Source organism: Euwallacea similis, chromosome 30 (genome assembly GCF_039881205.1).
Source record: "Euwallacea similis isolate ESF13 chromosome 30, ESF131.1, whole genome shotgun sequence".
Lineage (NCBI taxonomy): Eukaryota > Metazoa > Arthropoda > Insecta > Coleoptera > Curculionidae > Euwallacea > Euwallacea similis.
This window is the reverse complement of record NC_089638.1, coordinates 2075462-2099291: the sequence shown is the minus strand read 5'-3', so window position 1 is coordinate 2099291 and position 23830 is coordinate 2075462. Positions and strand designations below refer to the sequence as shown.

General features: G+C 33.1%; 4 protein-coding genes across 4 annotated transcripts; 2 read left to right on the top strand and 2 right to left on the bottom strand.

Moving 5' to 3' along the window:
- The first annotated feature begins 216 nt into the window (after window positions 1-216).
- On the top strand, window positions 217-8118 carry Faf2 (Fas-associated factor 2). Its single transcript, XM_066403589.1, has 8 exons — window positions 217-471; window positions 1631-1924; window positions 1985-2100; window positions 2178-2419; window positions 4179-4313; window positions 4456-4576; window positions 4978-5151; window positions 5208-8118. Exons 1-8 carry the CDS (start codon window positions 390-392, stop codon window positions 5385-5387), a joined length of 1344 nt encoding a protein of 447 aa, XP_066259686.1. The 5' UTR covers window positions 217-389; the 3' UTR covers window positions 5388-8118.
- A 725-nt stretch (window positions 8119-8843) lies between these two features.
- LOC136417803 (U5 small nuclear ribonucleoprotein 40 kDa protein) lies at window positions 8844-11509 on the bottom strand. The gene is made up of 6 exons (XM_066403612.1): window positions 11331-11509; window positions 10600-10729; window positions 10358-10531; window positions 9796-10004; window positions 9309-9551; window positions 8844-9166 (listed from the first exon to the last, which is right to left on the bottom strand). The coding sequence occupies exons 1-6, from the start codon at window positions 11442-11444 to the stop codon at window positions 8990-8992; spliced, it is 1047 nt and encodes a 348-aa protein (XP_066259709.1). The 5' UTR covers window positions 11445-11509; the 3' UTR covers window positions 8844-8989.
- Window positions 11510-12394: 885 nt separating this feature from the next.
- On the top strand, window positions 12395-16178 carry Trm1 (tRNA methyltransferase 1). The gene is made up of 8 exons (XM_066403758.1): window positions 12395-12534; window positions 12852-12969; window positions 13237-13512; window positions 14127-14501; window positions 14664-14826; window positions 14884-15095; window positions 15402-15707; window positions 16039-16178. Exons 1-8 carry the CDS (start codon window positions 12480-12482, stop codon window positions 16121-16123), a joined length of 1590 nt encoding a protein of 529 aa, XP_066259855.1. The 5' UTR covers window positions 12395-12479; the 3' UTR covers window positions 16124-16178.
- Window positions 16179-16280: 102 nt separating this feature from the next.
- Window positions 16281-23599, bottom strand: smo (smoothened). The gene is made up of 11 exons (XM_066403757.1): window positions 22607-23599; window positions 22160-22393; window positions 21757-21942; window positions 21473-21697; window positions 21215-21416; window positions 18714-18884; window positions 18263-18553; window positions 18028-18173; window positions 17688-17885; window positions 17087-17309; window positions 16281-16790 (listed from the first exon to the last, which is right to left on the bottom strand). The coding sequence occupies exons 1-11, from the start codon at window positions 23202-23204 to the stop codon at window positions 16478-16480; spliced, it is 2787 nt and encodes a 928-aa protein (XP_066259854.1). The 5' UTR covers window positions 23205-23599; the 3' UTR covers window positions 16281-16477.
- Between the last annotated feature and the right edge of the window lie 231 nt (window positions 23600-23830).

Here is a 23830-nt window from a genome sequence, read left to right as displayed (position 1 = left end):
TAGTTTAAGCTTAGAATTTTTTAGAAATGGACAGTATGTATACATGCATATATATATATATATGTATACAGTGTGCTTAAGGCATGACAGGCCCAGATTAGTCTTCGTCCGCCATATTGAAAAACAAAACCGTTTGGCTGAAGTTTGTTAATGAGACGGGTGGTCATCGAAACACAAAAAACGTGACGTTTGACATCCGACATGTGAACAAAAACATGACAAAAATCTGAAGATTGATGAAAATTTCGAATGTTGATTTGTGATAGTAATCAGGAAAAACTTGTAGTTACATTTATTTTCTAATTGTAATTCTCTATTCTAATGTCTTTTTGACTAATAATTATCATTCACAGTTCTTAACTCCGCACAGTCTTTACTTATCTTACACAATGGATTATTCTAATGAAAATGGTGCACTGGGATTAACAACCCAACAAACTGATAAAGTTTTGCAGTTTCAGGACCTCACAGGTATTAATATTTATCACTTCTGCATTGTAAACTTCGCAAAATTATCATTTCACTGGCTACTAAATATGCGACAGCCATTGGCTACCCAATATCAACTAGCAGCTTTCCCTTTGATTATCATTTTTCGCATTACTATTCATTGGGGCTTTTTAGAGAGTAACACAGAGGTAACAGTTATGTAACTGATACAGCTGTTTGAAATTCAGAGCAAACATGATATCAGCTCCAGTAATGATGACAAATTACCAGTAATTTAATTTCTGGTGGGAACATATCCTTTTGCAAAATTTGCTATACCTATTTTAATGGTCAGTTCTAATCAAGAAACGTTTTTCAGATAAATAGTGGTGATAATGCTTGATTGATTTAGCAAATGCTAACAGTTTCTTTTTAATAATGCAGTAGCACCCTTTTTGACATGTTCATTACCTTATTGTAGTACTTGATTATCTTCTACCTACTATCTTGCTAGTTCTGCCTTTGAAAGAGTACTGGAATTAGATTATTGTTGCTTGCATGTGTGCTACAATGAAAAACCTCTTCCCTGTAGAATAAGTCAAGATTGGGCTGGATCAGAAGCTACCTTGTACATTTCTAACTAAATTTGTGACTGTGAAAAAGATGATTTGTTTTCTAGTTTGTTAGTGGTTTTGTAATGTTGGCAAACTCTTCTGCAAATTTCCTGTAGTAGGTACATAGTTTCAAGAAGCTCCTTACTTCTTGCTTGTCTCAGGAAGCTAGCAACTCTTTAATGGCAGATATCTTGCTATGGCTAATGCCTTCCTGTAAGATGGTATGCGTTAAATGGTCAATTTCCTTATGGAATAGGCCACACCTTGTAATTGAATTTCAGATGCTCATCCTGCATTTTGCTAAATATCTTTTTGAAATTTTTTACATTGACCAAAAGTCTGTAGTCTGTAGTGGGCCTTACAGTCAGCAAAAGAGTTAATTTTAGTCCATTTGGAGTTAAAGTTGCAGGCAGTTATAAAATATTCTTTTCTACTTCATTAAAAGTTCACCATTAAAACTGTCCTTTCAATAGTTTTCTTCACGCCCCTAAGAAAAGCGTCAGCATTTTCTAAATAATTAATGTTGTTCTTACTTTTCATAGATTCATACTCATATTAAATAACTCTGTTTTTTTATTTTCATACAGGTATCGAAGATATCACCATATGTAGAGACGTTCTCCAGCGTCATCAATGGAACTTAGAAGTAGCTGTTCAAGAACAACTGAATATCCGAGAGGGAAGGCCTTCAGTATATGCCACTGAATCTAGACCACCTGCGGTGGTCAATGATTTATTGGGGCAATTGATATACACCGCTCCACCTATCGATGGCTCTCAATCAGGATTTAAGAGATATTTTAGAGCATTATTTGGATTTATGTGGAATGTATGTTATAGCACTATTATAACTGTCTTACAGATTACCAGAAGACTTTTGGGTAAATTTTACTATTATAAAAAATGTTGCTTGTACCTAGATTTATAACTTTTTATTACAGGTCTTGAATTTAGACCAAGAACAGAAGCGCTGCAAGAAGTAATGGAATTTATTCAGTTATATGAAGAGAAGTATGGATGTGAGCATCCAGTATTTTATCAAGGCACATTTTCACAGGTACAAACTCTTTCCTTGTAGCTCCTTTTTCATTTTATTGCTTACATTAATGGTAAATATAATTTTAATCATTTCAGGTGTTAAATGATGCAAAAAGGGAGCTTCGATTTCTAGCAGTTTATTTGCACAATCCCGAATCAAATGATTGTGACTCATTTTGTCAAAATACATTGTCTAATTTTGAAATAATTCGGTACATTAATAGTAACTTCTTATTTTGGGCATGTTCGTCCAAGTCGGATGAAGGCAGGCGAACAATGAATGCTGTTAGATGTGGACAGTTTCCTTTTATGGCTTTGTTGGTTTTAAAAGATAACAGGTAAATTATTATTCTAAAAGTGTATTTGTTTGAAGAGTTTTATCATTATTATGTATAGTCAGTAAAGAAACACTTGAAACATCATTGAACTGAGAGATCATTTAAGAGTTAATTAAATCTGTGTAATGTACATACAGTAGTGGCCAAAAGTAGATAGACAAAACTAGTTTTCCAATTTACAATAAAACAAATGATTATTTAGAAATAATTTATATAGTATGTATGTATATTATAATTTCTTATTTCAATGCAGGTCAAAAATGATAACACAGATAAAATGGCTATCTTCAATAAATGCAAAAAATCTTATTTATCAGAATTCATTTGGACAAAAATAGATAGACAAAATATTTACTTTTTTGTTAACTGGAAAAATTGGGCATTTTGTGTTCAGTTTGCAATAAGTTTACTTAGAGATCGCAAAATGTCCCGTGATAAACGTTTATCATTAGATTTAAAAACGCGAATAATCGACGCTCATAAAAGTGGATTACGCCAAATTGAGATTGCCCGCAAATTTGAGGTGAAAAGAGGTACCGTATGGGCCGTACTTAAAGATTTCAGTAAATCCGGTACTCTTAATAATCGAAAGAAGACGGGACGTCCTAAAAAAATGAGTGCTTTCGCCGTTAAACAACTATCCAAAATTAGTAAAATCAATCCTTTCGCGTCATCAAGACAAATAAAAGCCGAATTAGAGACATTAGGCGTTGCAGATGTTTCGGAAAGAACAATACGTCGAAAATTAGTGGATATAGGATTGTTTTCCCGCCGTCCTGCCAAGAAACCTCTATTATCTAAGAAAAACCGGAAGGCCCGATTAGAATTTGCACGAGAGCATTTGGACTGGACTAAAGAACAATGGAAAAAAGTGTGTTGGAGTGACGAATCCAAATTTAATTTATTTAAATCTGATAGTATTCAGTACGTAAGAAGACCTACCAATTCTCGTTTGAATCCCAAATATACAATACCCACTGTTAAACATGGTGGCGGTTCAGTTATGGTATGGGGCTGCTTTTCCGGCTTTAGAATGGGACCTTTATACCGTATTAATGGCATTATGGACAAATTTATGTATCGTGAAATACTCAAAAATGTCATGATTCCTTTCACAGAAGAATATCTTCCAATTATTTTCAAATTTCAGCAAGATAACGACCCCAAACATTCTTCCAAATTAGTAAAACAATTTTTAAAATCTGAAAAAATTGATGTTGTCAAATGGCCATCACAGTCTCCCGACTTAAATCCCATTGAGAATTTATGGGAGATTGTTGATCGTCAAATTAGGGATGAAACTTATTCAAAAAGTGACGGTCTTTTTACTAGTTTGGAAGAAAAATGGAGGAATATAGACAGTTCACTAATTGACAACTTATTGAATTCGATGCCAAGAAGATGTCAAGAAGTAATTAACAACCATGGCTACTTTACAAAATATTGAATAGATTTTATTCATATTTGTAAAGGGTTAACAGTATTTTCTCATAATTCATGCGCACATACAGATTGTCTATCTACTTTTGTCCAATTAAATTTCATAAATTTATATTTTTTTAACACTTCGTGAAGAACTATATATTTTTATTATAACAATTATTGTTGCTTTTAGGTATTGTATTATATCGATTAAAAATGTTATTTAATTTATCACGTTTTTACTTTTTACGTCGAAAAATCACTTTGTCTATCTACTTTTGGCCACTACTGTATGTATGTTATAGTTCTTCAGTGTAAATTGTGTTCTACATTTCAGATTAACAACAGTGGGAAGACTAGAAGGATATTCAAGTCCTGATTTGCTACTTCAGAGGCTGCGTACAGTCGTCAATGAATTTGAAGGTATTCTTATTCAAGCGAGAGCTGACAGGGTAGAGCAAAGCATAAATAGGTAAGAATGTTACATTTCAAAGAAGTATAATATTGCTATTGTTAATTTTATATCGTTCCCCCCAAAAAAAACTCTTGACAATTTAAGATACAGGTATACAGAACTATTGAAACTTTTTGCATTTCTTTAATTCATGTCATAGGTCTATTCGTCAACATCAGGATGAAGCATTTTTGGAAAGTCTGAAAGCAGACCAATTGAAAGAAAGACTGAAAGAAGAGCAGAGAAGAGCTGAACAAGAGGAGCGCATAAGGCAAGAGCAGGTAAGACACCTTAAACGATTTTCTTTTTCAAACAGTAATTTGGCAACATATTAGGAAATGATTGACATGTACGAATGCGATTGGATGAGATATGGAAGCTAGAAAAAACATAACTACAAATTTATGAAAGCGTTGTAAGCTCATTTTCTGTAACGTGATTCTGAAGTAACTACATGAGTTTTGCTAAAAAAATTCAAGTTGAAAAATGTCAAATTTGATAAATCGAACAATCTGAAGTTCTAAAAACTGTTCAAGGTTCCAAAAAAAATATTTAATGTTATCGTGCGATTAATGCTTTCCGTCGAAAGTTGGGCTTTGGGTAATTCCCTCTGCCACTATTAGAAACTTTCTTTTTGGCCATTTCCTACACCTATCAACTAAATAAGTAATTCCATTTGCAGGAAGCTAGAGAGGAAGAAGAAAGAAAAGTGGCATTACAAAGAGAAAAAATCGAATCAGTAGATAAAGTGCCATCAGAACCCGACGCATTACACCCGGACGCTGTACATGTGGTATTTAAGTTACCTTCAGGAATTCGATTAGAGAGAAGGTTTTTGAAAAGTCATTCCTTAGAGGTAAGTCAGGAAAATCGCTTAAACTTCTACGGATTATAGTGTGTTAATATTTACAGCATGTTTTCTATTTTGTCTTCTGTCATCCCCATTCGCCGGACGCCTTCGAAATTACCACAAATTTTCCGAAGCGAGTCCTTAAATGTCAACCATCCCACGAGGCGGATCGAGTGCAGACTTTAGAGCAGGCTGGACTTAAAAACCGCGAAGTACTTTTTATCAACGATTTAGATGCATAGTTCGCGGGGTTCATTAGCAGCTAATAATATATGTGGTACACTCTGTACCTGTTAAAGTGGATTCCAGCAATATCGTGCGTCCGTTACTTATTATCAAAATTGGTTGTACAAGTAAGATACTTAAGGGAATTGCGTTCTAAATTATTTGTAATTTCTTAAGCGTCTTAATATATATTTTCGTTGAGTTCCATCGTGCGTGAAGGTTTCTTAATGGTTAGGATTAAGTTGTGGGTTATGGCAAAGAGAAATTTGACCGTAAACTGAATTATTTGATCTTTATTTTGTTGTCTGGACTTGCAAATTTACCAAGGCGTTACTAGTTGGAAATATGCTAAAATTATAGGCCATATATAGTAGTCTTTTAGCATGAAGCGCAAAACGATAATTGTATTTTCCCGCCAATTACGACACTAAACTAAATAAGTTAAAAATGTCTGTTTTTCTATCTTGTTTCGCGTTTGCAACATGAGTTTTCTGTTTTTTTTTTGTGGCATTTGAGAATATTATTTACGTACAAAGCGTGCATGAAGATTAAGCTGGTTTGTACCCAGATCTTTCATATTTAAGATTTTGTTGTGGAAGAATTTCGTATTTATCTTATTGGAAAAATTTTTGGTCGTGTGTACCTCCGAATCAACGTAAATAAGAAATTTAAAAGAAGATCGTAAAGAATTTAAGCTGGGAATAATTATCAAAAAGTAACCTACCTAATGAATATTGTAGTTTGTAGCATTGATCCTACCGAATCAGTAGATTAATCGAGATTCTGTGCGTTTAGAATCGATTTTTTGACCAACTTTCGGCTTCTATATTTTAAACCATCATCACGACAACGTCAAATATAATATAACAACATTCATGTTTGGCTCATATGAATGGAATGTTTGGAGACAGAGAAAAACTCGCAATAGAATTGTCATTTCAATCAACTCTTAAATATATATATGGAATTATATATATTATATATATAGGGGGATATAACATTTAAGTGCAACCGAGCTGTGCGAAGGTATATACCATACTAAATTTAATAAACAGATAAGGAGTCTGATTATTATCGTTATTAGTTATGATTGTAAGTGTAAAGTATACAGGTAGATCGTAAAAGCATTTCATATATAAGAAGCGAATTTATTTGCTCTATTTCATTATGTAATTTTATATTATTAATAATCATTGTGTTATCTAGATGTTTTAAATATTTTAAATTTGGGGGTATTCTTAATGATATTAGAATATGCAGAATTAAGATCGTCAGTATCTTGTTTCTTCTTCACTGTGTTTCGTTATAAGTTTATATTGACCATTTCTTGAAAATCTTTTTTGTTTTGTTTTTTTAAGTATGGTGTAATTACAGAATCAAAATTGTAAGAGCTAATAAAAGTGATCAGCCAAAGCAGGTTTATATGATACTACAGAGGCATTCCTCGTTCTGACACTGGCATCGTTTGTAATTCTTACTATTACTCTACTATTATGGTAACCTATAAACGACGTAACTCTACGTCAACTTAAATGTTTTGGTTGTTTTTTTGGAGAAATATTTATCAATAGTATAATATTTTCAGTTTTAAAACCGATTTTTACTGGATCTTAATTTTATTATATATATATATATATATATATATATATATATATACATATAAATCAATATACGATATTTTTAGACATGCGAAACTGCAACCATTAAGTTCATTGCTCCGGTTATCACTGGGGGCATGTAAAATTGTTTAAATAAATTGTACCATTAATAATCTTATTTATATTTTTTTACGGAACTGTGGATGTGTGGATAATATTAATTTTCGATATGTATGAATGACTATTGAAAAATCTCAAAAAAATGTTAGTTTGTGATATCAGTCCGTTTACAATTTGCCATTGTGTCCAATAAATAAGATACCTAAAAATGGTACGATTCTATTTTTCTCTGTCTCCAGAGATAAGTGCAGCCTGGGATGACTACTAAGGTTTACAGTATCAAGTTAATCTGAATTGTTGGAACACAAGTATTCACATCATTAAGATGTCTTTTAAAAAACAGCAATTGCAAAAGTAAATGCAAAGCGTACTAAGATCCCATCGGACTTAGATCTAAGCAAAAACTACATTTAAATGTGTTTTTAGTTAACCCTTTTTTATTGCTTCTCATGTTTTGATTAATATTCACCTGAGAGTCAAACATGGGCGTCATTATATTATGTTTTTAATAGCTCTAGTCCTACGGAAGTCGAAACATTAACGGAGAAACAAGCAATATAATTTCTGTTCAAAAAATCCGATTTTAATCAAAATTTGTATCAAAAGATTCTTTTTGTGTCCTTTTTTCACATATTTTTCTATGTCCCATTAGTTGCTAGGAATTATAGACCAAAATCTGCTGTATCAAAGACCCGGATGTCTAATGCAACTTTAGAAAGTTCATGCGGGGTACGAAGTTGTAGATTTTTAGATTTTCCAACTTTTCATGGGATTTCAGTAAAACTTATGATGCAACATAGTAAGGCATTTTGCATTATTTAATTATTATGCAATTAGTTTCGTAGGTTTTGTGATGTCACACTAGAATATGTTAGCCAGTAATAAAAAGCATTTATTTAGCTGAATTGCTATTTTCAATTAATGACTTAAGAAGTACTCTTCCGATAACGCAAACGGAATAGATTTTAATACATGTTTATAATAATTTATTGTATATAATGTAAAGAAATATAAATTTTGTTATTTAAAATTGAGTTTTGGTCAAAACATATAGTAATATATAGCTTTTCTTCCAAATGGAATGGTGAAATATGTAATCGTGTGATATATCATGAATTTTTGAGAAAATGTATTTCTAAAATGCAAAAAAAATTAGAGCAACATTTAAAAAAATTAAGTAAGAGCCAATATAATTAACTAAATAAAAAAAACAATATAAGTAACTAAACAGCGGAAAGAAAATGTATTGAGACCAGTGTTTAAGGCTTAAAAAAACAATGTTTCGTATTGAACTTTTTTTGTACAATCCCTAGTTTTGAATTTATCTTGAAAAAACGGTTTCAACATTTCAAGTTTCAAATTTTTTTAGTATTGCGTAAACAAAATGAAATTTGGCAACACCGCATCCATATTTAAGCTTTTATAATTTAAACAATATCGAAGACCCTGTATATATTTCGACGCAAAATTATATGCAGAAAGTATTGTTTCAAAGTAGGTAAACACCCTAAAACTTAGTTTTTGGAGAAACTGACTATATTGTAAAGAGGAGCCAAAACATCAGATAAGAAATTCAAAAAGACGTTTACTTTATATTCCACATTGAAAGATATTCGATCATACAAAATACAAGCAAAATCCATTGCAATCTAATTGTAACTTATTTTCTATGATGCACGTAAAGGAAACATAGTAACCGCGTCATTTTTTATACAAAATTAATAAAGATGTACTTCTTTCATATCCAATTTGGTACCTTTATTTCACATTTATTGGCTTTTTTAAAATGTTCTATACATCATATTCCTATATTCATACAACTTAAAAATAATATCTGCGAAGTTTAATTAATGTTATGTGGAAAAGAAGAAATAAAGAATTTGAACAATTTGTTACCCAGTTTAATCTATTTCACCGATATAGGCTAGTTTGTCACTACCTACAGATGCGACGATGGGTTCGTTTGGATGAAATGCTACACTATTGACACATCCTGTGTGCCCCGGCAATTTGTAAATTATTCTCCTAGATGTTGTGTCCCAAATGTAAACGAATCTGTCAGCGGATCCTCCACTCACCTGTGGAACGGAAGAACTAATAACTTTTAATAAAGTCTAAAGAAGCGAGCATCACATTATAATTTATTACTTACCATTTATCCCATCTCGAAAAAGGGACCCTAATTTCTCTATTCTCTATTTCTTTAACAAAATAACATACCTTGTTACCGTCAGGAGACCAAGCACATCGTAAAAGATTTTTTTCAAAATTATGTTGATGTCCGCTGAACACTTTAACGCATCTTTCCGCCGGGGCATAAGGTCGAACATCCCATATTCTTAGGGTGTTATCCATGGAATTACTTAATAGGTATGAACCATCTGCACTCAAGGCAAGGCCTGTTATTGTATCAGTGTGTCCTTTCATTGTGTAGGTTATTTCTTTTTTTCGAATATCCCAAACCTATATAGGGGAGATATTATCGTCATTGCTCTCTTTGTGGCAATGTAACAATTTGCAAATTTATAGTTTGTAATTTTGCTCACTTTGATACCATGCATATCTATTTTGTAACGTATTTCCAACACATATACTGAACTATTATTTTATTGAAAACATTTTGGAATAGTTATATCAAGTTTTAAAAGCCGTCATCAGCAACAGTGGATGTTACAACATCTACATGGAGTCGAACTATTGAACTTACCTTTATATCATTATCAATCCCTCCGCTGAATACATTTTCCGCCGTGTCATTGAAACAAACAGAAGTGGTTTGATACAAACTGTTTAAAATGCTAACGCTTTGTTTCTTCCTTTGATCCCAGATTCTCACAGTACTGTCATCACCTCCCGATACTATTAATTGCGGTCCTCTTCTCGATGGTTGTGCGCAATTAACAAACGTGGTATGACCTTCAATTTATTGGTGTTAAGACTTTGATTTTAAGGTTCTAAAGGCCCTTTTACAGTTAATAAATTTTCCAGTAAATTTCCAAGGTGTTTTACCTGCCAATTTTGCCACTAATAAAAATGTGGTACCTCAACTAAGTTCTGCAAGAACTGGTTAAAAAGATATCAACAAGAGTTAATTAGTTCGTTGGAAATTGGCCTGCGACATTCTGTGTCGGCAAAAAATATTGTTGTAATTTGATGGCAGCGTAATAATGTTATATGTGTGTATGCTGCTGAATCAAAATTGGAAAAATTTTAATTGTTACAAGAAAGAAAAATAGACAACTGTAAAGCGGCCTTGATATTAAACACACCTTTGTATTTTTTAATTCTCTGACCAGTAACCACATCCCAGAGACCCAAGGTATAATCAGTGGAGGCAGTAATTATATTGGCCCCATCAGTAGTGAAATGAAGTTCCATTACTGCCCCAGTGTGCCCTGTTAGAACTGATAGGTTTTCACATTCGCCATATACACTCCATAAAACTGTAAAATGGATTTAAAAGGGAAAAGTCAATTTGAAGCTTTTTAAGCTCATTCTATATTTTACTTACAAATCTTTCTGTCGAATCCTGATGTGGCAAAATATTGACCTTCTGGGTGGAAATCAATAGTAAATATTTCACCTTCATGGCCTTCACATACCATGATGGGTGCAAAAAGATTTGATGTACGAGCCGGTGCCTATGATAATTATATGTAGATAGAGATACTAAAGTCACATATTTCATGAACTCCATAACAAATAGGATTTTAGTTTGGCAGTCTAATATAAATGTTTCATTCACTATTTTATGCAGATACATTTCTGTTGCTATCCTAACTATGTATTCAACAATTCAGAGTATATGCATTGAAAAACTCAAAAACTAAATAGAACATTATGAAAATAAGTTTTTTTTGTCCTTTGTAAACTAAATGATATTTTCTCTGAACCTAAATAATAAGGTGTTCTATAGATTGATATGACATAATACAAGACAAGCATAGCATAAGTACTTTGTGAAACTCAATGCATGAGTAGTGTTTGTTGTTGTGTATTTTATCACTCAAAACAACACTTTTTGATTGGCTTGACACAAGATACATAACATACTACAACCCAAAAAAAGAAACATGGTTGTATATTGTGTCTTACTATGTTCTGCTAAACTAGTGCATCTATAAGTTGGCCCACATATTCTGCAAGTTTCACGTTTCTTCTGTTATGCTATGACTATCTATAAATCTGGCTCAAATCTACAGTTTTAACTTGAGGTAAAGAGATTTTTATTTTTATGCTTACTGGTTGCAACTGGGTTATTTGTTTATTCTTAGATGGGACCACTTCATTTCTAGCCTTCTTTTGTACGGGCACCAAGGCAAAATCTTCCGCTTTCCGTTTGCTCTCCATAACCATGGTTTGAAGAGATCTTTGGAGCTGTTTTTCTGAACTTTGACAGGTTCTGCTTATACTGCTTACAACCTATAACTTTCCTCTGGGATTAAGGTACAAAATCCACAAGCAGCAATACCAGAATTCAGAAATAGGGAACCTAAATACACGGTTTTAAAAATGTAATGCACAAAGTAAAGCCTCTAAAATGTAAACATTAGACGCGCCATATAGGTTAAAAAATACAGAGGACATGACTGATCTCCCAATTCTTAGGAAACTGTGAAAGAGAGGGAAATTTTCGTTAATGTTGATTGGTCAAAAATGTTCATTCTCCAATTTCATTGGATACAAATGTTCGTTCTCACTCTCACATCTCCTTAAAGAATCGGTTCCCTAGTGATAGGACATAGGAAGTTCGAACTAAAATCGACATCTCACATCGAATGTACATTGTTAATCCGAAAAAGGAAAATGTGCAGACATTTTCCGAAAATAACAATCCGGTAATAGCAGAGGAGTTCAATAATTGCTCTTCTATGGAAGTATTGGATTCATTTTACATTCAAAAGCATAAATTCAAAGAATCGATAGTTTCGATACAAAGCAACGTGGGCTTTGACAGAAAACGGCAATATGTCATATAGCCCAGTACCACGCGTCTATTTTAGTAATGACCGCGTTGTATGTGTTTGTTTTGATTTCCCTAACCTCAATCTTAAATTTGAATTTACATCGGTTTTGTTTCTACTCTAAATTTTAAAATGTCCATTTAGACGATTGTCCAGGAAATACTGATCTGTCGTACATTAATAATTGCATTGTAATTTGTGGCCATATTTTGTAGGCTTCCAAGTGTTCTTACTGTACGAGAAAGTAGGTAAATTTTCTTGGGCAACTGGACCGTTTTGCTACAATACGCAAATAAACTCGTGCTGTTTTTAGACAACAAAGTTTCATGCAAAACTATCTGTAAATTTGATGCACTTGGGCAATAACCACTGAATACAGATATTACGATGTAGGAATTTTAATATTATTGCCTGTTTGTATTAATTAATGAGAGGTGCCAAAGCGACATGTTCTTTAATTTTAAGATTCTTGAAAAACTTCAGTAAGTAAGCAGGTTTTTTAGTATGAGTTTATTAATAATTAAAAGTTGGTCAATTTTGCATTACCTAAGTTTGTAATACTTATTCATTAACACCCTGTATAAATAACATCAAAGCAAACTATATTTTCAAATATAAAGGGTGTTCCAAAACCATAACATATTTTCAGCATTACTCTTTTTTATTATGTGCAAGAAGGTCGTAGGTCATGGAAGCTTGAATACATGGGCAAATATAAAAGATTCCATGGCCTTTTGTTTTGCAAATTATATTTAAATGGGATATACCTACCCTGATCTAAATCACTTTACTATTGAAGAAATGAGTGAAACAAAAGTAAGTGAACCCATCCAAGAAATAGCAGAGGGACTTGCCAAGGTACAAGCAGCTGGCAGTGTATTTTATAATCCTGTACAGGAATTTAACAGAGATTTAAGGTATATATTGTTTACTAATTAAATGTGTCTTCTTGGTCTTGCATTTTTCAATTTTCTTCTATCCACTTAAAATACATACATTATGCTAAAAGTGTCTAAGGGCAATGAGGTCCATTTAATAACTGGACAGCAAATGGGTTTTATATGTTATATTATCTATCAATCAAGGTATGATGTTAATGCAACTGTGTAAGTCCTAGTCTGGTACAAAATAATTTCCTAAATAGTCATTTAAATTTTATTAACTAAAACAATTTGCATTTTCAGTATTGCAGTTATATCTGCGTACAGCAGACAGCAACACACAGAAAAGACTGCACTTAATGAAACACGAAAATCTGGGATTAAATATGAAGATGGCATTTCAATATTGGAAGCCTTATCTGCAACTGGCCTTCGAAGTATCCGATATGCCAAAGAAATACCAGGCGTGAAAAATATTATTGCTAATGATATATCCGCTGTAGCTGTAACCAATATCAATAATAATATTCGACTTAATGAAGTCAATCACTTGGTTACTGCGAGCCAATATGATGCAACGTAGGTATTTACTTATTTTCTGATTCTTCAAAAAGTTAAAGTTCAGGTATATTTATTAGTAGAACTCCCATAAACACAATGAAATAAAGGCGGAGCATTGATCAGATTAGAAGTCTCCATAGAATATATGTATATTCTAGATAAATTTGGCATCACTCTGATTTGTTGGCTCTGTCAGTGAATATCATATTTGTTGAAATGTTTGTTTACTTATTTAGTATAATGGATCAAAATTTTGACAAATTTATCTGGAAGATAGGCTCCATGGAAACCATGAAAAAGCTAATGAAGTGCTCTTATTTTATGATTTCTATGGAAATTATCTTTTGAATAATATTACTTGGACTTTGATTTTTCTGCACTTAGGACTAGTATACTGTTAACTTTACCTGGAAGATAATTTTCGCGGAAATCACCAAACTGACCAATACTCTGTCTTTATTTCATCTTTTCCATGAATTTTCTCTTCTTGGTAAAGCTGTTAAGATTTCGACGTAGTCGCTCCTAATAGGGACAAAATAATAAGTACTGTAGCATAATTATTGGAAGGCACCTTAATACATTTTTGAAGCGGGCGTGAGTTTAATCAGAAGTTACAAAACTCTAAATTTTAGGATGCTTATGTACCAACATAGAAGAGAAGACCGTTTTGATGTAATTGATCTAGATCCCTACGGATGTCCTTCTATTTTCTTGGATTCTGCAGTCCAATCAATTAAGAATGGGGGACTGCTTTTAGTTACAGCAACCGATATGGCAGTTCTGGCTGGAAATAGCCCTGAAACGTGTTACGTCAAATATGGCGCAGTATCGCTTAAAATCAAGTCCTGTCACGAAATGGCTCTGCGAATATTGCTGCAGTGCATTGAGGCCCACGCTAATAGATACGGTCGTTACATTGTGCCGATTTTATCTCTTTCCGCTGATTTTTACATTAGAGTTTTTGTCAGAATTTACACTGGTGCACACAAGTGTAAATATACTACAAGGTAAGGGACAATCTGTTGCAGGCACTAAATTCCATTTTTTAAATATTCTGTAGAACAGTCGACAATTATGCTATCAATATATTAATTTTTCCTGCGTCTTAAAGTTACGGCTTACGTTAACAAAACTATAAATTAAGCAATACAGAGTTTTCTTTGTTTTAGCAAATTATCCCATGTATACCATTGTACCGGGTGCGATAGTTTTGTTTTACACCCCTTGGGGATTATTAAACAAAATGAGAAAAACGAAAAATTAGTCAAGTTTTCTGTTCCTACTGGTCCGCCGGTTTCGAACAGATGTGACCATTGTGGAAGTTCTTATCATGTAAGTTAAACCTTTTTACCGAATAACTGATAAATATTTACTTCTATTCAATTTTAGATAGGTGGTCCTATATGGTCCGCCCCCCTTCATTCAATGGAGTTTGTAAAAGAAGTTTTAAATTCGGCCGACCCAAGATTAAACACATATAAAAGAATTCAGGGTGTATTAAGCGTTATATTGGAGGAGCTAGTTGATGTGCCGTTATATTACATCTTAGATCGGTTATCTGGCACAATAAGAGTAGAAACGCCGTCAATGCTAGTTTTAAGGTAAAAATAGGCTCTTATATCTTAATTGTTCCACTATTGCCTATCATATTTGCAATGACAAGAGAGTTACGAAATCGGTTAAATTGGAAAAAAATTGCCATTAATGAATAGTTTTAATATACTGTTGGCAACGGCATATCAAAATCTTTCAAAGATGGAAACTTTTTTCTTATTTGAATCACACTCTCTGTATCTTTTCAAGTATGACTAAAGTGAAACCGTTCAAATAAGAGGCACTGTCTATCTGTACTTTTTCCTTCTATATTTAATTGTTTAAATTGCATTTGAATTTTCTTTTTATCACAGGTCAGCAATTTTAAATGCTGGTTATAAAGTATCCTGTACACATATGAATAAAACTTCAGTGAAGACGAATGCGCCCGCTAAAGTAGTGTGGGATATAATGAGATCCTGGGAAAAACTGCATCCAGCATCAAAAAAAACTATTGCAGGCAATAATGTTGCCTGCTCAATATTGCAACAGGTTCCGGATAGGGAGTACTCTTTCCAGCTCCATCCTGAAGCCAATCCGCAGTCAAAGATAAAAGGGCTTCTTAGGTATCAGACCAATCCGCTACCGTTTTGGGGTCCAGGTACGCGCTCTCAGACAATGTAAGTATCTAATATCCCAAAAATGAATATATACTTACCAATATTTTAAATGCACATATACCTACAAGGTTTTCTGAAATGATTATAACTCACGTTCACATTTTTTTGCTACAATATAGATTTCATGAGTAAATTAGTGAGTTTGTAGCAATACGTGATTTTAAAATGTCATTTTGATTGCCGATAATTAAATATATATTTAATTTGATGCAAATTTAAGTAAAATAAATTTTTTAGGTTTTTTACTGAATATATATTTTATAAAAACACTTATATACTAAATCAGTCACTAAAGAGATTCTTACTTTCATTGACTGAGCTTTGATTCCAGGTTGGGTGACCAAAAGATGTCCAAAAGTCATAAAAATCAGGGAAAACGGAAGAGAACGTGCAGCGATTCTAATGTTGTGGACTAAACATTACCTTTTCTATATGTATATGATGTTATTATGTTTTAATATATTAATAAATAAACATTAGAGGCTATTTTTTGTACGGTTTGCCATGGGGAAAACCTAATGTTTTTTCGGAATATATTTGTTTGGGTTACATGCTTAAGAACACCAAAAAATCTGTACTTAAAAAGGATATATCTACAGTAGCAAAGTATTAACAGTTATAAATCTATAATAATTGAATCCTTTGGTACTGAGATGAATACAAAATTGAAACCTTATTACGTAAGAATTTCAATATATGTACCTACATATAAAACGTTTAGAATTAATATTCAAATTAAAGTCTGCAGAATCAGTCTATTCCACGAAGTTCTAAAACTCTTTACTTTTTTGGATAAAGACTTGGCTCTTACCCTTGATAAACAGAACTTCTTCGTCATTATCCCAGTATTTTCTACCCGACTCATCGCATAATTCGCGTTTCTCGTCTGTAGTACCGTCGCATTGATACTTTTCTTTTGATTTGCTTTCTCTGCGAAACCGTTTATTGTCCCTTGTTTTTTCTTGCTTGCTTTTAGCCACATTGTCTTTGTCCAACGGGTTTAATTCGTACTCGCTTGAACTATCACTGTTTGTATCCGCGAGAGCTTGTAGACACAGCCTAGATTCTGAGCTTCCCTTTATTCTAAAGAAAAAATGATGAAAAATATAGTGATGAATCAGACACGCAAGCATATAATATAATAAATTTCAGTTATAAAGGTATTTGTAATTTTATAATTTTAACTTCCAATCAGAGTGATGCAAAATGTAAATAACTATAAAGCATAACAAAAAATCTAGCGAGATAAGCACCATAACATTATTTTACTTACAATTTAGAATTCCTTGGTGTATAAAACTAATTTTCACAAAAAATGTGCTTTAGGCCTTAGCAATTGAGCGACTGCAATATAACACACAAATCATACAACTGCGTACCTTGATTTCTTTTGAATTTGTGGACAGATTTGGCTTTCGTATTCTTCGTGTTCGCTTTCAGAACTCGCTGGTTGCCAACATAATCCGTGTTTTAGTTGGCTGATGGTGAAATGATCATTCAGATCAAGGTTCTGATTAGCAACACGCATACTGACTGCAGTTTCTGAAATGGTAACCGACACGTTTTCGTCTTCGGAACAAGACTGAGCTGCCGGTGGTAAAACTGAAAAATCAATAGAAATGGTGTAATTTTAAAAAATATCTACTAAAAGTATGAATCGTACAGGGTGTCTCAGATTCCATTTTAAGGGGTTTCTGAGTTGTTTTTAAAGTTAGAGACATGCCGTTTTGACAATCTCGGGTTTGATTTTTCAAAGTGTAATCTTGTATATACTGAGAAGCAACAAAAGCGTACAAAATTTTAACTAGATATCTTGAAAATTTTTCCAGCAAGGAAGGAAAAGTGATAATCATTTTTGAATCCTTAGCATCTTATGTTTGAAGAAAAAAAACTGTAAACATATACGCCTATTACGATTTTCTTCGTACATGTCATTTATTTGTTCTTTATTTCCTTATTAGATCGCCATCTTTAACTCACTTAGCTTTCCATTGGAAAGTAATTGTCCAAGTTGAGCTCCATCCAAACCTGCTATTGCAGTTCTCCTACCCAAGTTTGGAGCGAATTTTGAACCGTCACTGGCGTTCGCTAAAGCGTTCAATAATTGCAAATTGGAATCCAAACTGGTACTACTGCCCCTCTTTGTACTTCTACGGGAAGGTGCACGCGTTGAGTTTCCTAGAAACGTCGAGTATTTTATTAAAAGGCTATTATTTTCATATTACAAATGCGAAATGACATGATTATCTATAAATGCTAGTGTCTTGGTTTTTTATTGGTTATATAAAAGAATTTAGGCAAAATAGTTGAGAAAATTCACCAATATTTCTTGAGTTTCTTCTGAATTGGTGCCTATCAGATCTTCTCATTCTTCTCGTTTTCACTCTCTTTGTTGCTTTCAGTTCTGCAATTTGTACTGACACTTGACTATCACCAGAATTCCGGCGGGATTCAATACTAACATGTCTATAATATAAATCAAATAAATAAAAATAGTCATATTTGGCAAAAATTGTCTACAAGTTTTATTCATATCTATGATTAATATTACTTGCCTATAGCTAACACTATCAATTGACTGGTAGCTATTATCAACCCCTACGTCATTAGGAACCGCCGGACGTCGATTCACCAATCTGGGTAAGTTTTTTGCCCAGGAAGTTAAATTTAGACCGTTGCTTGCAGCACTGTTCAATTCGAACTGTAATCCGACGGGGTCAGTATGATTGGCGCTACAAATAGATATGACGCCCCCTTCATTAAATCTTTTCCTTCTAGCAAAGACGCGGGCAATTATCTTATGTTTTTTGATTTTCAGCGGCTCTTCCACTTCGCAGTGAAATTTTCTGGAACGTATAGAAAACAATTCACATCACGTCGTGCATTAATATTGAAAATGTAATAAGTAATACAAATTACAATTACAGAGAAGAGTATGTCCCATTATCTTCATGAGGAACGTATGCTCGTTATTGAGGTCACTAAGTTCAACTTCTCTGTACTCACTTCCTGATGAATCTTCCCCAAGCATGCAAAGTGGCACTATACCACACCCACGACGCCATAGCAGCACCCTTTCCAAAAACTGCTATGAGATGCAACTGCAGCATAGCAACGCTCGGTCGCTCAGACTGCTTACAATGTGAATAACCAGTGCCAAAGCTTGTAAGCTTACACCTACAATAAGAACACTTTTAATGGTTGTAGGTGTAACTTAACCTTCGTAAGTGATGTCCAAGGTATTGTAAGTACTTAGTAATTTTTTTAATTGTTTGAAGGTAATTTTTTTGGGTAAATCTACTGGGAAATTTTTGTATAGAGAGCATCCTATCAGTGATATCCAAATGTAATATTTTTTAATGTTTTTAAAGTATGTGTTTCCTCGCTATTATTAAACTGCCACCTTAATCTGCAATATAATACTTCCGACTTTTTTAAAACCTTGCACTGTTAATAACCGCAGGTCATTGTGGTATCTAAACTTTTAAAATTTCCATTTTCTTTTCCTCTTTAGTGCGAAAAAGGAAGGGCAAGGTACTGTTTGGCAGACACGATTGAGAAGAAGAAAAGCAACTTGTAGATTCGGTTATAATGGCAGGCGTTCGGGAATTCCCATAAACCATTTATAACGTAAAAATAATTGTAAAAAATTATTTGAAGAAACTGATTAAAAGAGCAAAAGGATGGATTGATGGATAGACGGATTTCTGTATAACATTTTTCTACTCACTAACGACACCTTTTTGGACGCTAGCTTATTGAAACCTTGAATTATGGCTCTTGCTAATTGATTTGGTTCACAACATCGTGGATACAAATGAATAACGCAATATTTACTCACAGAACTTCAACAACAATGACGCGCAGATTTCTCAGATCAAAAATACGTTATTCGAGTTCCAGTCTATTTTTTCGTCAAAAGAAAAAAAAACAACATTCATCATGCTCACATCATTATTTCACAGTCACACGAAAAGCGAGTATTAAAAGTAGCGTTACTACAAATCTAGACTTAGTAAATCTACAATTATTAGTCTAAAAATACAGGACATACCTTCCAGCATGCTAGACTTGAAGATGTGCAGATTCCCCAAGTAAACCTAAAAAGTCCCAAAGGCATGCGTTATAAGTTAGTTTATGTTAATATTATTGACTAGTTTACATGTTTAATAATTGATTAAAACTATATATCATTAGTAAAATGTATTGATAAAATAATTTTCTATATGTTATCAAGTTATTTAATTTCAAACACCCTTTTCCAAGCAGTATACCTATACCGGATATATAATAATGTACATACAAAGAACTACGCATGTTGTATCTTTGAAATCATTGATCGCACCAAACCCGGAAAAGTCTTAGATAAAAGACCTGGAGTAATGGAAGAAAATACTTTTCAATATATATAGCCTACGACGTATACAGTTATTAGCATAAGGCACAAAATTTCAATCAAACATCTCTAGACGTTTTGAAAATATGTGTGATTTTGTCGTATCAGCATCTGGCAAAGCAAATTTTAAGAAAACATGTCGAAGATTGAATGTGGTTTAACATACTTACTACGTAAATTCAACAAGATATTTAACACCTTTGTGGATATATTCTCGTCTAATTTTTACCAAAAGCTGCCCACGTGCAGAAAGACAGCTACCCTTCGCGTCATGTTTTTCGGACAACTACAGTGTTGTATGGGGAAGTACTATTTTTTACATTTGTTAGGTGTATAACTATCTCAGTTATTTGTGTTCATTCATCATTCACATAAGAATTTTTTTTCCAGATTTGGACGATCAACGATTTCCAACGTAGAGCCAACGACTGTCTCATTTGTAGGTACAGGGTGCTCCAAATTCCAGGCTAATCATTGTGAACTGGGAAATCGTAAGAGATACGATTTAATTTAAATGAGTGCAAAGGGTCCTATTTGAGCAGACGTGAAATTTCACTTTTAAACATTTCGAAGTTCTCAAAAATAGGGAAAAAAATAGAAATTGCAATGTTCGTGGTTACTTTTTCCTAATAATAATTTTGTTTCAGGATAAATATTTTGGTCAAAAGGTACAGCAAATGAGATATTTCTGAAAAAAAAAAAAAAGTTAATGAAGGTCTTGAAGAAACGAGACGTTGGATTTCAAGTATGGTATTAGCACGTCAAGGCCTGTCCCAAGTTGCTCCAAAAACCAATCTTAAATATTCTAAATCACAATGGCGAGCGTTGAATCTGGGACGCCCTGAACACGCAGTATTTAAAAAGTAAACTTCTTGGTGTTTGGCTATCTATAGGAAATCATATGATTTGATTATATAGTGATTGAAGGAGGAGATACATTGTGATTTCCCTTTTAATGAAAATCTGGGAAAAAGATACACAAACAAATTGAAACAAATGGGAAGAGTGAAGATAAAAAGTTTTTGAAATATACAGTATCTGTCTGGCTTATTACCCTCTGAAACAACTAAAAACCGATTTTTCATAGATGCACAATGATAAAAGAACTTACCAAACATAATTTTCTAGACTAGCTTGCCACAGGTCTCTATTTGAGGCCACATACACGTGATAAACGATAGTGACCACGCAAAATATCACCATAAATATCGTAAAAACTGTCATTCTTATAATATTAGATCGAATTTTTCTCGTAGAATTTTCCGATATTACCTCCTTGCTGTCGATTTGTACTTTTATTAGGAGAATTAAACCTAAAGACACCAATTTTGCTTATGTTCCCCTATCCTTTACTATGTTCATTTTTTACCTCGGATAATGATATAAATGGAAACTAGCATAATGGCAGCAAATGGAAAGAGAAACAGACCAATTCTAGCTGCCCAATTCGCAAAGCCAACAAAACATATTCCCGTAATATAATCACCGTCTATTTCGCCTATTGCCATTGTAGTGATTGTTAACATTAGAGGTAAGCTCCAGGCAACCAGATGAAAATATGCTTCTTTTTTGTCAATTCTCTCCTGAATTTTTCCTGAAAAAAAGAAATACTGAAGTGTTACAGCCTGTTAGCATGAAGGAAAAAATACTTACCTAAAGCCTGCAGTGAGTTCATGTACCAAGAATAGCAAAAAATCATGAACCAAACAAGGCCTGCAATTAAAAAATAATAAACCACGAAAAATACTGTAACGCATGATAGGTTCTCAGTAGCACTGGGTTCCCATTTTCTTAATGTTCCATCCTTTTTGCATACAATATCTTCTCTTGTATCACTTCCTGTAATTAATGTATTAAAGACTTCAAGTTTTAGTTCTAGTATATTACATAACAAATGTAGTAGTAAGTAGGTTGTTACCTAATGCGAATGAAATTTGCAAAGCGAGCTGGTGAGGCGAGGTTTGCAATCGCTCAAGGTACTTAAAATTGTAGTTCGACCAGTAAATACTTACACATTTTCTAATATGTGTCTCATAAAATCTATAATGATACTTACCAAAAAATTGTGCCAAATAGCCACTATATGAAATAACAAAACAAATATTAATAAAAAATATTCCTTTCGCAGGATATCTATTAGCAGACTTCCAGTCAATAAAAAAGGTCAGGGCAGTGAAAAAATTTAAAATGATACAAATTATCGCTCCATAAGTAATAAGTTGATGAATCTGGTTGTGTTCACTTTCCGTGTATCTGGCGTCCATACAGTGCAAACCACATCCTTCTATGTCTGAAAGTAAAGAAATTTTAAGTTAATTTGGTAAATTTATTTTTGACAAGTCCAGAACTTTTTTGGCACAATATGAAAACAACTTAATGCAGTTTGCAGACAAGTTTTCTTTAGATAATAAATAAGCAATTTTTATGTAATAACACTTATGCATCTAACCAGGCAACTTCCATCAAATATTATCTTAAACTTTAAACTTCACTGACTATTTACCTTTAAAGTACCATTCAGGATTATCGGTTTCTATAAGTGGTTCCATACAGTGCCCTGTTAAATTAAACTTCATATCATGGATTTCATTTCGACACATAGAAGGAAAAAGTCTATTGTCCTTGCAATTAAAAAACTCTGGGAATAAGGTACTATTAAAAATTCCTTTACAAGGCTCTAAAGTGACTTTGCACATTTCATATGAAGGTAAATCTACTTCTCCTAGTTCACATTTTGGCATATACAAGGCACACAAAAATGGCTGAATTACTTGCCAACAAGTGGGAATATAGCGCAAGTATTGTTCATACAGCTGAAGCTTCTCTTGAACTTTAGTTTGACTACTTAAATCAGTTAAATCCAAAGTAGTTGAATGATAGGGTAGCTTAGCACCCATGCATGTAGTGTTAGAAAGGAGTACACATGTTGCCTTCCTTCTGCAGAACCGAGGAATTTCATCCAAGTATCTGTCGCCAAAAGTATGTCGGATATATGGTGTTTCTGAACTGTTGAAGTTTTGGAACACACTGGAGGACAGAGCTCGACAGTCAATTGAAAAAATGAAACTTAAGCATGATGATATTAAAATGAGTGTCTTCATCACTGTTAAAATATACTTCAGATGTTGTGGTGAACAAAAGAGATTAATATTTACTTAACAAATAGAACTATCACTGCAAGTTTTATACATTAGAAATATAATTACAGTTTAAAATTGTGGACTATTAGTATTCACGATATAAAAAGTAATTGCAATTGCTGGGATATCGTTGAAACGCAATGCACGTCGATCCACTTAAACATTAAAGCACTAAAGGTAAAAAAATAAAACACATAGGGGCGAAAACAAAGTAAAACGTAAAAACTGAAAGCTATATTGGTGGTCTGTATGTGACCCTACTTGGGTGGGCCGTCGTTGTTGCTATTAGCGGTTGAGGTTAGGTTTGCTTGAAAAAACAAAAACAAATAAAAATTCAGAAATGAAAATACAAAGAAAGTAAGATGACAGACTGACAGTAGTGATAGTAATGGTGCACCACATAGTGACAAAACAAAGAACAGGATATTGACAGTTGAGTTAATATGTTATTGGTTATAGGCTTCGGTCTTCCCATCTTACACCAGCAGATGCATGTATATAAAAATATATATATCCTCATATAATTCTGATCCATTCCTAAAAATCACTTGATCGGAGAATTATTTCAAGATTCTGTATTCTTCGTT

Excerpts from the sequence above, each read along its gene's own strand:
- Faf2 (XM_066403589.1), top strand. The coding sequence starts at position 390 with ATGGATTATTCTAATGAAAATGGTGCACTGGGATTAACAACCCAACAA. Across the intron at positions 2,101-2,177 it reads ATCAAGGCACATTTTCACAG|GTGTTAAATGATGCAAAAAG; the intron begins GTACAAACTCTT and ends TAATCATTTCAG. Across the intron at positions 2,420-4,178 it reads TTGGTTTTAAAAGATAACAG|ATTAACAACAGTGGGAAGAC; the intron begins GTAAATTATTAT and ends TCTACATTTCAG.
- LOC136417803 (XM_066403612.1), bottom strand. The coding sequence starts at position 11,444 with ATGGTTATGGAGAGCAAACGGAAAGCGGAAGATTTTGCCTTGGTGCCC. Across the intron at positions 10,730-11,330 it reads AAATAACCCAGTTGCAACCA|GCACCGGCTCGTACATCAAA; the intron begins GTAAGCATAAAA and ends TAATTATCATAG. Across the intron at positions 10,532-10,599 it reads AGGATTCGACAGAAAGATTT|TTTTATGGAGTGTATATGGC; the intron begins GTAAGTAAAATA and ends TCCATTTTACAG.
- Trm1 (XM_066403758.1), top strand. The coding sequence starts at position 12,480 with ATGAGAGGTGCCAAAGCGACATGTTCTTTAATTTTAAGATTCTTGAAA. Across the intron at positions 14,827-14,883 it reads ATTGTGGAAGTTCTTATCAT|ATAGGTGGTCCTATATGGTC; the intron begins GTAAGTTAAACC and ends ATTCAATTTTAG. Across the intron at positions 15,096-15,401 it reads CCGTCAATGCTAGTTTTAAG|GTCAGCAATTTTAAATGCTG; the intron begins GTAAAAATAGGC and ends TTTTTATCACAG.
- smo (XM_066403757.1), bottom strand. The coding sequence starts at position 23,204 with ATGAAGACACTCATTTTAATATCATCATGCTTAAGTTTCATTTTTTCA. Across the intron at positions 22,394-22,606 it reads TCCTGAATGGTACTTTAAAG|ACATAGAAGGATGTGGTTTG; the intron begins GTAAATAGTCAG and ends CTTTACTTTCAG. Across the intron at positions 21,698-21,756 it reads GAACTCACTGCAGGCTTTAG|GAAAAATTCAGGAGAGAATT; the intron begins GTAAGTATTTTT and ends TCTTTTTTTCAG.